Source organism: Canis lupus, chromosome 7, assembly GCF_011100685.1.
Source record: "Canis lupus familiaris isolate Mischka breed German Shepherd chromosome 7, alternate assembly UU_Cfam_GSD_1.0, whole genome shotgun sequence".
NCBI classification, from domain to species: domain Eukaryota; kingdom Metazoa; phylum Chordata; class Mammalia; order Carnivora; family Canidae; genus Canis; species Canis lupus.
The window spans coordinates 43468477-43482566 of NC_049228.1; the positions used below are offsets into that span (position 1 = coordinate 43468477).

The 14090-nt window shown below is 52.7% G+C and overlaps 2 protein-coding genes across 2 annotated transcripts; both read left to right on the forward strand.

The window, feature by feature from the left end:
• Window positions 1-472: 472 nt before the first annotated feature.
• S100A2 (S100 calcium binding protein A2) lies at window positions 473-3155 on the forward strand. The gene is made up of 3 exons (NM_001362600.1): window positions 473-522; window positions 1746-1893; window positions 2680-3155. The coding sequence occupies exons 2-3, from the start codon at window positions 1753-1755 to the stop codon at window positions 2830-2832; spliced, it is 294 nt and encodes a 97-aa protein (NP_001349529.1). The 5' UTR covers window positions 473-522; window positions 1746-1752; the 3' UTR covers window positions 2833-3155.
• Window positions 3156-12508: 9353 nt separating this feature from the next.
• On the forward strand, window positions 12509-13400 carry S100A3 (S100 calcium binding protein A3). Its single transcript, XM_038541783.1, has 2 exons — window positions 12509-12649; window positions 12999-13400. Exons 1-2 carry the CDS (start codon window positions 12509-12511, stop codon window positions 13161-13163), a joined length of 306 nt encoding a protein of 101 aa, XP_038397711.1. The 3' UTR covers window positions 13164-13400.
• Window positions 13401-14090: the final 690 nt, after the last annotated feature.

Below are 14090 nucleotides of genomic sequence, written 5' to 3' on the forward strand. Positions count from 1 at the left end.
CCAAAGGCAGGTGCCAAACCGCTGAGCCACCCAGGGATCCCCACTCCCCTAGCTCCTTAAGTCAGCTTGCACACATACACACATACACACACTCACACACTCACGGGCACATACGCTCACATACATACACACTTACATGCCTGCCCGGGAAGTCCCTGGGAGCCTGTATCCTTTGACTCACAGATGAGCTGTGACTTGCAGGCATGTGTCAGAAGAGGCCTGGCATGAGACGCTCAGCCCACCAACGGGGGCCACTACCCCTCACCCTGGGCCTGGGCTGCCCCTTCCCCAGGCACCTCCCATTCCTCTCTGCGACCTGGGTGAGGCCTTCCTTTCCAGCTGGTGGTGGAGCTCAAGGTGTCTGGGAGGGAGGGGGCTAGCCAGGAGTGGGTGGGGGTGGCAGGAGGCCAGACTCTGGCGGGATCAGGTTAGGGCAGGTTTGGGGGCCAGGCATATAAACCCCACTGTGCACACCTGGCCCTCTGCTTTCCTTGCAGAGTGTGTCTGTCATCATCAGGTCTGGTGAGTACCTCCATCCTGCTGAGAGCTGGTTGGGGGGGCCCCCTGGGTCTCTGCCTTATTCCTGTGTCTTGACCCTTGTCTCCATACTTTCCTCATTCTGGATCTCTCCCTCTAGGGGACCTTGTTTGAAGTGTGGGAATGAGGGCTTTTCCCAGGCTTCTCTGTGAGGTCTCAGTGTGGGGGTAGCTCTGAGGCCTTCTCTTGGGTCTTATTCTGGGCATCTCAGTCTAGAGACCCTTCTTGCGGGTCTAGGCCCAGGAATATGAGGTGTGGAGGGTGGTGCTGTAATGAGAGTCTTGACTGTGGTTTTTGTTTTTGTAAAGTCCTGGGTTCTAGCAGGACTGAGGGAAAGAGCCAGGGATCTCAAGTACCTGGGTCCTGCCCTGAGTGGCTGCACGGTGCCCTGCCCTCCCCCTTCTCAACTCCTCCCCTTGGAGAAGGCAGTGCTAGCGGGGTGGGCCCAGGGCACTCCTTGGCCCCGGGGCCCTCACCCCAGGACCCCCAGGCTTCCCAGGGCTGCTCAGAGCATTCTCAGGGGCAGAGCCGTGGAAAAGATGGCCTCTGCGTTCTGCCTGCTGTTCCCAGGGCACAGGACATGCAGTTCCTTTAGTACCAATTGTAATAGGATCCTTCTTGGTGGGGAGGGTTGTTCAGTGGCCTCCACCAGTTCCCTGTCTGATTGAGACAATGCCCCCTCCCCTGGGGGCTCAGAGGTTTCCAGTGTGAGTGAAGATCCATCCCCGTCCTCTGAGAGTCCTTAGTCCAGTGGACAAAACACACTTGCCCAAGGGCACTGTCTCCGGCCTTACGGCCCCTCATATATGAGGGAGATGACTCCTCGGGGACTCTCATACCCTGGGCTGCAGCTGTGACTGACTAGCCTGTGGAGAGGCCACCTTCCCGGTGCTGGCACAGAGCCCACTGGTCTGTGGAAGAGGCTCCATAGAGAGGACAGTAGGTGGGACTCTGGCCACCTGCTCATTTCCCTTTCCACAGACACTCAAAGTGGGGAACCCTGCCCTCAGGGCTGTGCCGCAGGTGCGATCGGAGGAGACAAGAAGCCCTGCCCTTGGTGATTTCCAAACACAGGGAAGAGTTTAGCATCTGCCTGCAGCAGGCAGTGGATGTATAGCTTCTACCCAGGGAGGCACAGTGTCCGGACAGACGCAGAGAGGAGCACAAGGGCTGAAGTGTCTTCATCACTTGCCACCCCTGTGCCCCAGATCCAAGATGTCCAGTCCCCTGGAGCAGGCGCTGGCTGTGATGGTCTCCACCTTCCACAAGTACTCTGGCCAAGAGGGTGACAAGTTCAAGCTGAGCAAGGCGGAGATGAAGACACTTTTGCAGAATGAGCTGCCCAGCTTTGTTGGGGTGAGTGGGGCTGGCTGGGATGAGAGGGTCCTGATGTATGTGTGGGGGGGTTGCTGCTGCAGGGGGCTGAGGCCCCAGTGGGAGTACCCTATCACTGCTGTTCCCACGGCTCTCCAGAGGATGGATGGCTGTCAGGGCCCTCAGCGGCCATCTGTCCAGTCCCCTCACTGAGTTGAGCAAGCCAGAGCCCCGAGAGGGGAAGTGACTGGCCCAGGAGCACACAGCTCTCTTGCTCTTAGTTTCCATGTTCTATGCCAGACTAAGAAGGGACACCGGGAGAGAAAAGTGCAGCTAGCACATGCAGCCTGGGGTTGTTTGCAGACAGATGCAGTCAACTTTCAGTTTGCCCCTTGCCTTCCCCATACTGACTACTGAATAATTTTAAGTCAGGCCTCAGGCTGTGGACTTATGCAGCATGTCCTTTATTCTTTTAAAATGTTTTTTGGTTAAGCCTTTCTAATTTGGTTTCCTTTTGGCTGGTATTAAAACTTCGCCTTTTCTGAATTCAGGAATTTCTTCATCAGCAACGTGAGGTAGCGATGCCCACTTTGCTGGTCTGGGGAGGGTGGTGGTTACCTGGGGGCCCCTCACTCCCAGCACAGGCAGCTGGAGACCTTTCTCACGGAAGGCCTACCTGTCATGTGGTCTCCTCATAGCTCCCCGGAGCTCCCGGCCCACTTACCTACTGCCCAGTGCAGACAGAGGGCTGGGCTCTGGTCAGTGGGTGTGGGTTTGGTGTGGGGGTGGGTGGAGAGCAGCCTGCTGAACTATTCTCTCTCCCTTCAGGAGAAGGTGGATGAGGAGGGCCTGAAGAAGCTGATGGGAAATCTGGATGAGAACAGTGACCAACAGGTGGATTTCCAGGAGTACGCGGTTTTTCTGGCCCTGGTCACTATCATGTGCAATGACTTCTTCCAGGACTCCCCAGACCGGCCCTGAAGCAGAGCTCTTACTCTGCCAAGGGCCTCCTGGCCTACGAGGACTCTAGCTTTCCCTTTTGTATTCAATAAACTTTTCTGTTGATGGTATTCCAATTGCTCAGTGATGCCCCATACCCTGGTCAGCACAATTGGGGTGCTGGAAAACCAGAGCCTCCTTAGATCCTACCTCCCCTGGGCCCTGACTCTTTTCTGGAAATCTCCTCAAGGCCAGAGCTATGCCTTAGGTCCCAGACTTTGTGATTTCAAATACCATTAAAAAATTGAGATAGTTTGCTAACTTTTTTTCTTTTTTTGCCAAATAAAGATATTAAAAAAGGCAAATCCCATTCACCATCACCATCATTTCATAAAAAGATAAAATTCCAACAAAGGAGGAAGGATATACTCAGAACAAAGGACAGGCCTTGACATTCAATGCTGTGAACAGTTGTACTCAGAACTGCTCAAGAGGTATACATTGGTCTGAATGACTCGGCACACCTCCTCATGAAGGACTTCTTGCCAGGTTGCAGGCCATCAGCAGTGGCCCTGTTTTAGCAAAGTTTTTTTTTTTTTTTTTTTTTTGATATCTGCTCTCAGATTGGCTTTCGTGTGAATTCATCCTTCTCTGGTCTCTGTTGGAGGCTACCAAGCTCATTCCTATCAGCATCCTGATTGTTTTCTACCATGTTCCCTAAGCTTGTACAGTGAGGTTGCCATCTGTTCTGCACCCTATGTCCAATCAGGTGACAGCCTAACCAAGTGCTTTGTCACTGCCTAACAGGGTCACCGACTTTCCAACTAGCAAAGTTGAGGTCTGCATATATTTTTTTAAGATTTTATTTATTTATTTATTCGAGAGAGAGAGAGAGAGAGAGAGAAAGAGAGAGAGAGAGAGAATGAGAGAGGCAGAGACACAGGCAGAGAGAGACACAGGCTCCATGCAGAGAGCCCAACGTGGGACTCCATCCAGGGTCTCCAGGATCAAGCCCTGGGCTGAAGGTGCCGCTAAACCGCTGAGCCACCTGGGCTGCCCGAGGTCTGCATATTTTATTCTGTCCTCTCTTCAATTAATTACATACATTAGGTTTTCTCTCTCTCTCTTTCTCTTTATTTTTAATGGGTCCCACTCCTCGTTACCAAATTCTCTACAGTTAGGAATGTATTCAGTTGTAAGGCACAGGAAACCTGACTAACAATGGGATAAATAAATTGGTATTTAAGTGCCTCATTAAATAAGTCTGAGATATGCAATTCAGGTTTGGTTCAGTGACTCAGAGATGCTGTTTGGTTACCTGTCACTGCATTAAAGTCCCCCAACACTTGGTGAATTAAGACAGATTCATTTTCCCTCCAGGTTCTGTAAGGAGACCACAATCAGTCAGTAGGGTTCTCATTTGGAATTCCTCATGTGGTTTCAGATGGATGTTGGAGCTGGAGTCATCAGAAAGTTCCAATCAATTCAACTTCTGAGGTAGCTCACTTAATACGTCTGGCAACTGGTACTGGTTGTAAGCTGGGAGCTCAGCTGAAACTGTCATCTGGACCTCTCTATGTAGCTTGGACTTCTCAGAGCATGGCAGCTAGGTTCTGATAAGGAGTGTCCCTTGAGTGAGTATCCCAAGAGGTCCCAATGGGGGCTATGAGACTTTCAAGATTTATCTCAGAAACCCAAGAATATCACTTCTGCTGCATTCTATTCATCAAGCAAGTCAGTAGTCTGGCCCAGATTTAAGGTTCCATCTTTTCATGTGAAGAGCAGTAGCACAAAATCGACACTGGCCACCTTTGGAGACTGTATACCATAGACTGACTTCTAGCAACCATGTGTAGAATGCACATGACCTACCATGTCTTACCCTATTAAGGCATCCTTCCTTAGACCTACCAAGTCTCACCCCATTAAGGCATCAATGTGAGGTCCAGGGTCTTGCCATTATGTCAGCCCCAAGTTTGGGTGTTGCTGAGTACAGCTCCTTGAGAACAATTCCCCTGGACCTGAAGACCTATGAACAACACATTCAACGCACAAGGGTGAGATAGACAGGTAATAAACACACCTAGTCTAAAAGGAGTGGTGGTGGACTGAGGGCACGAAGTGTCATTGGCCCATAGCAATTCTGAATTTGAGTTGGACGTGTGCCACCAGAATCTTGATTAGGGCCAGTTTTGCTTCCTATAACTGATTCTTCATGGGTCCACTTTCTAAGCTCTTGATTTCATTCTCTTTTAACTCTTTATTTTTCCATAAGAAATGTTTGTGTTGGGCCCCTGGGTGGTTCAGTCTGTGAAGTATCTGCCTTTGGCTCAGGTCATGATCCCAGGGTCCTGGGATCGAGCCCCATATCAGGCTCCCTGGTCAATGGGGAGTCTGCTTCTCCCTCTGCTTCTCCCCCTGCTTGTCTCTCTCTAAAACAAATAAATAAAATCTAAAAAAAAAAAAAAAAAAAAAAAAAAAAGAAATGTCTGTTTGTAGCTTTCTTAGCTGTCTCCTGCCCAAAGGAAGTTGACAACCCAAAGCTTCTTTTGTTTGCACTGTCTCTATGATTTTCAGCCCAAGATTACGTAATTCCTTTAAAAATGTTGTGGGGGGCATCCCCAGTGGCTCAGTAGTTTAGTGCCACCTTCATCCCGGGGTGTGATCCTGGGGACCTGGGATCGAGTCCCACGTTGGGCTCCCTGTATGGAGCCTGCTTCTCTCTCTGCCTGTGTCTCTGCCTCTCTCTCTCTCTGTGTCTCTCATGAATAAATAAAATAAAATCTTAAAAAAAATGTTGTGGGCTTTCTGTGTATCAACTTATAATTCATTTGATTAGACAAAAGCCACACTAGCTAACCTCCCAGAGACCAGCCCCTCCCTCCCTTAGATGGACAGCCAGGGAGCTCTTATCTGAAAGGCACACTTGTGAATTATTAGAAGCCAACTTGTTTATCCAAGATCTGTGAGACTTGCCTTTAAATCTTTCCAAGTCTATACCTTTGACTTCGTTTTTACCTGGTGTCCTTCTCTATTGGTGAGGCCCTGCATTTGACTTTGCCCTGAGGCCATTTATCACTTTGAGAGCCATGCTGGCCATAAAGACTGTTCTGGGCCCTCTATACTTCTTCTGAAAAACCTGAGCTGTTCCTTCTTAGGTCATTTCTTTCTTCTCATATTTTATCATGGGTGTCAGAATAAGTAGGCCCTTTCAGCATTCTGTCTAAACATCTCCTTAGCTGGATCATGAGTTCATTAGGTACTCTTTCTATTTTCCTGTTACCATAGAATTCCCAGACATTCCACGACTACCTACTAGGGGTCACCCTTTCTTCAGCCTTCAGTAATAATTTCCTCGCTACCCTCTAAATTATTCCTGTGAACCTCTTTGAGGTGTTCCTAGCTTTCACTTATTGCCTGCTCCCAAAGCCAATGGCACCTGCTTCAGGTTTGTGTAACAGCATCATCCCTTCTTGCAAGGAACCAGCTCATATTAACTTACTAAGCTTTTCCTACCACTTCCTCTATCACTATGTGTAGTTTCCATTTGGCCTGCATCCCCAAGATACATCAATGAACAGTTCAATGAAATATTTTGTCATTTCATAGCAAGGGTCCCTGGCTTTCCAGCCTGGACTAATTGGGCTCTTGTATCTCTCTATCTTCCCTCCTCCACATAGCCAATTCTACATTTTATTCTTTTATTTGAGGACTGCACTTTCAGATGTAAAATTCTCTACCAGTTTGGAATGTATTCAGCTCTGAGTTGCAATAACCTGATGAATAAGTGACTTAAATTATCTTATATAACAAGTCTGGGGTGGGCAGTTCAGGGTTGGTTCAGGGGTGCAGAGATGCCACATGACACCAAGTGTCTTTTCAGTTTTTTTGCTCTGTAACCTATATATGCTTTCTGCCTCGTGCATGCTGTTTCATGATCACAAGATGGCTGCTGTACCTCCAGGTCTGTGTTCCAGTCTGGAAGATAGAGGAAGGGTAAGGTGCAAAACCTTTTCCTTAGACTTTGCCTTTTTATTATGCAAAAACTAGTCTCTCCAAGGATTTCCACTTGCATCTCTTTGATCTTAAGGATATATTATGGCTAGTCCTAGCTGCAACCAAGTATTTTCACCAGGGCATGTGAAAGAAAAAAATTGTTTTTTAAAGATTCTATCTATCTATCATCTATCTATCTATCTATCTATCTATCTATCTATCTATCTATCTATCATCTATCATTTGATAAATAAAATGTGAGAGTGAGCACACATATGTGGGAGCAGAGGGTGGAACAGAGGTGGAGGGAGAGGGACAAGCTGACTCTGTGCTCAGCACAGAGCTCAATGCAGGGCTTTGCGATCTGGTCTCAGGACTTTGCGATCACAACCTGAGCCAAGACCAAGAGTTGGCCACTCAACCAACTAGCCATCCAGGTGCCCCCAAAATGGGTTTTAATAATAAGGAGAGACAAGAATGGACAGTGGACAAGAAATCGACAATATTTTCCTGAACTGTCTGGGAGCTGGGAGAGGCTGAATAAGGAACAGTGTTGGGACTTTACCCAGGTCTGTAAGAAAAGGCCTCACTTCTATGGGACATGGGATACGGAGCAGGGGTCTGGGCCTTCCTCCTTTTCCCCTGCCCCTGTCCTTTGGCTTTGTGATGCCTGGGTGACTCAGTGGTTGAGTGTCTGCCTTTGGCTCAGAGCATGATCCTAGAGTCCCAGGATCAAGTCCCACATTGGGCTCCCTGCATGGAGCCTGCTTCTTCTCCCTCTTCCTGTGTCTCTGCCTCTCTCTCTCTGTGTCTCTCATGAATAAATGAATAAAGATGGTATTTTAAAAAAATAAATGAAGCTTAGGCTTTGTGGGAAGGGAAGGGGACCTGGGTAAGCAGAGTCCAGACGTTCTTGGACTCTTTTTTTTTTTTTCATTCTTGGACTCTTGATGAATCAAGGGGAAATACGGCTTATTTGCTGGTGGTCTGGATGCTCACAGTGGACCCTGGCTTTTGCTGGGGCTCAGTTCCCCATTCTTGGGCTGTTTTGTCTTGTGGAGACTGGCCTCAGCTGGCTGGGCACTGAATGGGGCTAATTTCTTTTCCTTATGCACATCTGAGAGACTTACAAACACTAGACTTAGCTAGCTGGTTGCAACAGTCTTCCTAGAAAATCTGTGCTGAGGCAGAGGGCAGAAGAGTCCAGAAATGGCAGGTTCAAAGGGGTTGGCCAGCTCTCTCCCTCCCTCCTCCTAGAGCCGCAGCTGGGAGGAGGGCCTGTTGTTCCCTTGGCTTTCGGCTCTTTGGGATCTACCTTTGGCAGCCTATTAACCCTTGCAGAAAAGATAGTGACGTCAAGTGTGGCTCTTGAGATGAAATGACTGAACTAGAGCTCCCCGTGCTCCTGTCTTCAGGTCACATGAGCTCTCCGATGACTCACCGCTCCCACCCGGCTTGGCCATCAAAAGAAGTGGTGTCCTAAGCTGTACAGGATCTCCTTGGCCTCCGTTCTTCCTAGCAAAGGCTCCCTGGCTGGAGCCCAGTAATCAAATATTCCCTGCTCACCTCTTCTTCAGGGGCTTAGATGATGAGGAAGAAGGTGGATCAGTCTGACAACACTTCATTGGCCCCACGGGGCTATGGCATTGGGGGTGCTCACCCTGCCCCTAGGCCCATGTCCTTTTGGAACAAGCATGTGAATGTCCAGATGCTCTAGGACACTTCATCTTATTTCTCCCTGAGGTGTAGAACCAGACACTGAGCTTCAGAGGGCAATGCAGTTTCCCAGGAACCTTTCAAAGACCATGTGGATATGGTGGGGGCAGCAGAGAGAGAGGAGGGAGAGAGGCAGGGGAAGGGAGGGCCAGTGCTAGGGGAAGTCCTCCCGGATCAGATTGTGTCTATTCCTACCAGCACACCCACAGGCCAAGGAGGGACCCTCACCTTCCAAATGTGCTGGACACTTGCACAGGGCAGCTCTGGGGAGAGCCCAAGTATAGAGAATCGAGGGTAGGTCGCCACCGGCAGTGGACAAGGAGGAGGGTGGCCACTGACTGGCCTGGGGTGTGTGCGTGAGGTACCTTAGGGACCATTGCAACTCTGCAGAAGAGAGTCCAGGCCAGCTGGTTGGAAAGGCAGGTGGATTCTCAACACTGCAAGGACCCAGGAAAGCAAGGGTTTGCAGCTTACCCGTGCTCTGTGTGGAGGCAGAAGTCTGCACCAAGTGGCCAATGACAAGGGCCTTGCACTCTCCTTCCACCTCCCCACTCTTGACACCTCCGTGGAGGGGTTTCAGTGGGCTGGAAGGCTGGAACGGAGAATGACATCAAGCCCCTTCACATGGGAGTCTTAGGGTAGGAATCTTCCAAACCCACTTTGGAGGGCCAGACAAGGCCAGGGTTAAGTTCCAGGTGGCAGGAGGGTGCTGGAGTCTGTGGCCGAATCCAGTGAAGGGATCTTTTCATGCCTGCCCTTGACCCCAAAGTCCCAGGTGAGCTCCTGCCTCTCCCTGTAGCAGGCAAACAAAGGTGGAGCATCCTTCCAGAAAGTGTGACTGACTGAGGATTGCAAAGGACCTCTGAGTACCAGGCTGCGGCTCTCCAGACCACCCTGTAGGGGATTAGCCTGCCACCACTGTCTTCCCCCTCGGCCCTGCTCTGTGGGTCTTGCTAGCATGGACTCCACCAGCCCACCATACGTTTATTTGTCCCATCTGTGTCATTTCCACAGAGCCCAGGACTGACCTGTCTTCCTTATGACTATGCTCACCAAGCCTTGGACAGGTGTCTTTAAATATCTACATGAGTAATGAGTGGCTCCTAGGCTTGCCACTTAGCTGTGTGACCTCACTTAACATTTATGCCCTTCCTATGCACTTCCTATGCACAGACACTATTTATCTGTGAACTTGTGTATCTGAACTCGTAAATGGCCCACAGCAATCCTATGAAGTGTCACCATTATGATCCTTGGTAATGGACAGAAGACGGAAGTGAGGCCCAGAAGGCGGGCTGCCCTGTGGCAGGGAGGCGTCTGGCGGCAGAGCCCAGAAATCACAGGCCCCCACTTCTGTGCCCTCCTTCTTGTAACCTTGCCTATAAAACAGGGCTAATCACAGTTCTCCTTTCCCTACCTGCCCCTGCTGGCTCCCCTCACCCACAGGGGCAAAGTTTGGGTGCTGGGAAAGGCTGGGGTCCAGGCACTGTGGGCTCTCTGACTGCCTCCACCAGCAGGGCCTTCCACGGAGGCCTGGGTGTGACCTTGTCTCCCCTTCCTGCACACTCTGGCAGGTCTTGGGTTCTCTTGCTATGAAATGGGGAGGGTGTCTCAGGCTGGGGGTGGGAGAGAGGGAATAGAGTCAATGATACGGAGGGGTTTCCACTTTAGGTAATACAGTGGTCTGTGCCCACTGCATCTAAAAAACAATAAAAAATGCTGGACAGGATTTAAAAAAATGTGTTTCTAGCAATGAGGAGCTCACGGGGCAGTAAGGAATGAGGAGACCAAAATCTAAGAGAAAGCCAACTCTGAGAGGTGAGCCGGCACCGGGAGCCCTCATGTCCCGAGAGCATTGGCCAAGCTGAGCCAAAACCACCTTTGGCTTTCATAGTGTGTGGAACGAGGAAGACAGATGCTGAAGCCAGGGCTCATTGAGGAGGGCAGACAAAGGGCAGCCCCCATCATGTCGGGACCCCAAAGGGCTACCTACGTACCCCTGCTAGCAGCCTGAAGGATCCCAGCCCCATCACATCAAGTCTCAAGAAAGGGAGGACAGGACATACCTCGGGACCCTGTGCATAGGGTCTGTAGCCCCTCACAGCTCTTAGGGCAGTTGTGGATGGGGAGCAGTCAGCCTGAATATGGAAGGGCCTCAGAGCAGCCACCTCCTCCTGTTCCTCCAACACCCTGCAGGTGGTCCTCAGGAGACAGAGCAGCCCCTGCCTGAAGCCACTGAGGACCATCGATCTCGTCAGGCAGGGAGGTTATGTCAGGCCTCAGTTTCTCACCCGCAGATGAGGAGCAAAGCAGATGCTCCCCAAGATCCCCTCTGGCACAGGGGTCTTCTGAGGAGGCTATGTGTGCCTGTACTTGGCACCCCTCTAGAGTTAGGAGGTAGTGGTGGATGTGACAGATTGGTTTGTCTCCTCCAAGTGCTCTGCCAGGGGATGGGGGCATGAGGGTGTGGTGGTGTCCGTGGCCCAGACTGGGCCTTTGATGTACTCACAGGTAGGTGGGCTGGCGGGGCCTGTAATAAGGGCCGCCAGGGCAAGAGGCAGGGGAGCCCCTAGGGGCATCCGCAGCTTGACCTGCTTGGGTCCCCATAATTGCTTCCTCCCCTCCTTGGGAGGGTACAAATAGAGATGCCCCGTCTCTAGCCTCCTACAGCTGAAACCAGCAGCAGTGGTGAGTGCCAGCTGCTGGGGTCCTACCCTGCAGTGGGTGTCAGGTAGTTCAGGGTCTGCGGATGGGAGCGGGGCTGGGAAGGGATATCAGGTATAGGGGGCTCAGGGGGCCTCTGTACGGTGAAGGGTTGCCCGGAGTTTGGGTTAGGGGTGTGCAGAGCTGAGGGCTGGTGGGGGCGGGGGCCTCGGTGGGGAGAGAGGATTCCTTCAGGTCTCCAGACACCCAGCTTCTGAAAAAGCAACTTGGTGCCAGCCAGGCCAGAGGAGCCCAGAAGGGCCACGGAGCACCTCTTAGGTTCTACATTCCTTGGGCTGTGGCCCTTTTCTATGCTAGAAACCCAGACACCCTGTTCCAATGCTGGCTGTCACAAGGACCCTACAGGCAGTTCTTAGCCCCTCACTCCTGCCCCTTGCCTGGCCAGCCTTCTACCCCACAGGTTCGCAAAGGGGAGGCAGGGACAGAGCCTTGGCCTTGGCTGCAGTGCTGCTGATTCCTGTCCCCTGGGTCATGGGGAGCAGCCTGCCTCCCCGGCTGCCTCGGTAGTTTCCGAGCAGGTGATGGGATTGGGGGAAGCAGGCATTTCCAGGAAAGGCTGCCCCTCCAACAGAACAGGGTATTCCTCTGCAGAGCTTGTAGCTCAAGACCCCCAGGGAAGTGGGAGACTGCTTCAGGTGGGGCAAATCCCCAAACTGGCTCTCTGCACACCACCTGGCTCAGGTCCCTGAGTCTGCCTGAGAGGTGAAACAAACCCCAGTTTACAGATAAGGCCCCTGACACCCAGTGTCAATGACTCATCTGAGGAGGCATGGCTACTTGGATGCAGAGTTCAGGGGAGGAGGGGTGGGTGAGGGTGGTGGTGATAAGCTGGTGGGGGTGCCTCTCAGTCCTCACCCCTCCCCGAGAATGTCCAGCTCCTCTGAGAGCTCGTGCTGTTTCCTACAGAAGGAGCTTGGGTCCTAAAGTTTGGATGACTGCATTTTATGGTGCTACAGAGTGGGACTGGGTGTCAGGGATGATCAGGGAATCCTCACGGGTCCCCAGTGTGGGGGTGTTGTTGGTGGGTGGGGCACACTCCCTGAGGAGTTCACAATGATGGTGGAGAAAGAAGACCTCTGTCCAGGAGAGTAACAATGGGGTAGTTGGGAAATGTCTTAGAAGAGGCTGGAGTGGTCAGGGAAGGCCACTCAGAGGAGGTAGAGCGTGTGGGCCAGAAGCCTTGGGGAGACAAAGGTCTGGGAGTGGTCCCTGGGAGACACCTGGGCAAAGGCTCTCTGAGTCTCTGGCATGAGGCTCACATCCTTGTTCTCTGACAGTGAGGATGGCCAGGCCTCTGGAGCAGGCGGTGGCTGCCATCGTGTGCACCTTCCAGGAATATTCAGGCCGTTGCGGGGACAAGCACAAGCTCTGTCAGGCAGAGCTCAAGGAGCTGCTGCAGAAGGAGCTGCCTACCTGGACCCCGGTGAGCACCCAGGGATGCACTCTGAGCCGGTGGGGCGCAGGCGGAGCTGCGAGGAAGGGACACCAGGACGGGATCCCCGTGGGCGCCACTGCTGCTGCTTTGCAGGGCTGCTGGGAGGCTGGAGCGAGAGCACCGTGCAGAATTCCCAACACACAGTGGGCCCTGAGCAGCATACAGTGGGACCTGGGGAGGGCGCTCAGGGGGCACGGCCAGGGGCTGGCTGAGGTTGGCCTTGGAAGGGGTACGCGTGGGGTGGGGTGTGTGTGTGGGGGGGAGGGGTGGCCCACGAGGGGAGGGTGGGACGTGGCATGCTCACTCCTCACCCTGCCCCCCCACCTCCCCTGCACAGACGGAGCTTCGAGAGTGTGACTACAATAAATTCATGAGTGTGCTGGACGCCAACCAGGACTGCGAGGTGGACTTTGTGGAGTACATGCGCTCCCTCGCCTGCCTCTGCACCTACTGCCACGAGTATTTCAAGGGCTGCGCCCCCGACCCTCCCTGCTCCCAGTAGGCCCTGCTTCCCCCAGCCCCGTCCTGTACCCTCCGCATGGTTACCCTGGGTTGTTGGCCCTGTGCCCGTGAGGCCTGAGTCATGAGGGGACCTCCTCAGCATCATGGCTGTCATGGCTAGAGACAGAGCAGGCTGCTGCTGCCTCCCGACTGAGGCCGCGGTGGTGGGAGGCGGCCAGCGCTCAGAGCCTGTGTGCACACGGGAGACCACGACAGGGAAAGGCCCACTTAACTCCTAATAAAGAACTGGCGTCACTTGGTTTGGCTTCCTTCTTTTGAGAGGGTAGCCTGGGGTTTGGGGCAGTCTTCACTCCTCCCTGGGGAGCAGGAGGCTGAGGCCAAAGTCAGCCCAGCAACAACACACGGTCTCCACCTCCTGCAGGAGGGCTGGGCTCAGTACCAGGAGAGTCTAGGGGCTTCGGGGTGTCTGTTTCTCTTTCTCTCTCTGGGGTCTCTGAAGAAGCGGTGGCCCTGGGCTGTGAAGGAAGTTGCGGGGGCAGCCAGAGGCTCCCTGGGGTGGGAGCTCAGTTCTCACGAGCTGTTCCTGTTCTGAGGAGGAGGGTGGGGTGTAGGGGTGGGGCGGGCTTGTTTGCCTGGCTGTGGGAGCCCAGAGAGCAGAACTAATAGGATTAGGGTGTCTGAGGTCTGACGAGGGGATTGCTCCTGGCCAGAGAGGGGTGCCCTGCATCGGAGGGGAAGGGGACACCTTGGCCAGTGCCCATCGCTGGAGCCAGGGCCAGCCGAGTGCCTTAGGCTCTACTCCTGGTTCTCAGTCACCCTGAGTTCATACCCCACTCTGGGAAGGTGACCCCGATCCCTGCCTTCCCCCTTTTGCGCCATTTCTCCTCTAACTATCCACCCCAACCTGCATTCTTCATCCTAATACCACTCCAACTCTAGATACCCCCTCTTGAGATCCTCCCACTGC

Bases quoted from the DNA above. Each gene is read 5' to 3' on its own strand.
- S100A2 (NM_001362600.1), top strand. From the start codon at position 1,753: ATGTCCAGTCCCCTGGAGCAGGCGCTGGCTGTGATGGTCTCCACCTTC. The intron at 1,894-2,679 runs GTGAGTGGGGCT...CTCTCCCTTCAG, and splicing joins AGCTGCCCAGCTTTGTTGGG to GAGAAGGTGGATGAGGAGGG.
- S100A3 (XM_038541783.1), top strand. From the start codon at position 12,509: ATGGCCAGGCCTCTGGAGCAGGCGGTGGCTGCCATCGTGTGCACCTTC. The intron at 12,650-12,998 runs GTGAGCACCCAG...TCCCCTGCACAG, and splicing joins AGCTGCCTACCTGGACCCCG to ACGGAGCTTCGAGAGTGTGA.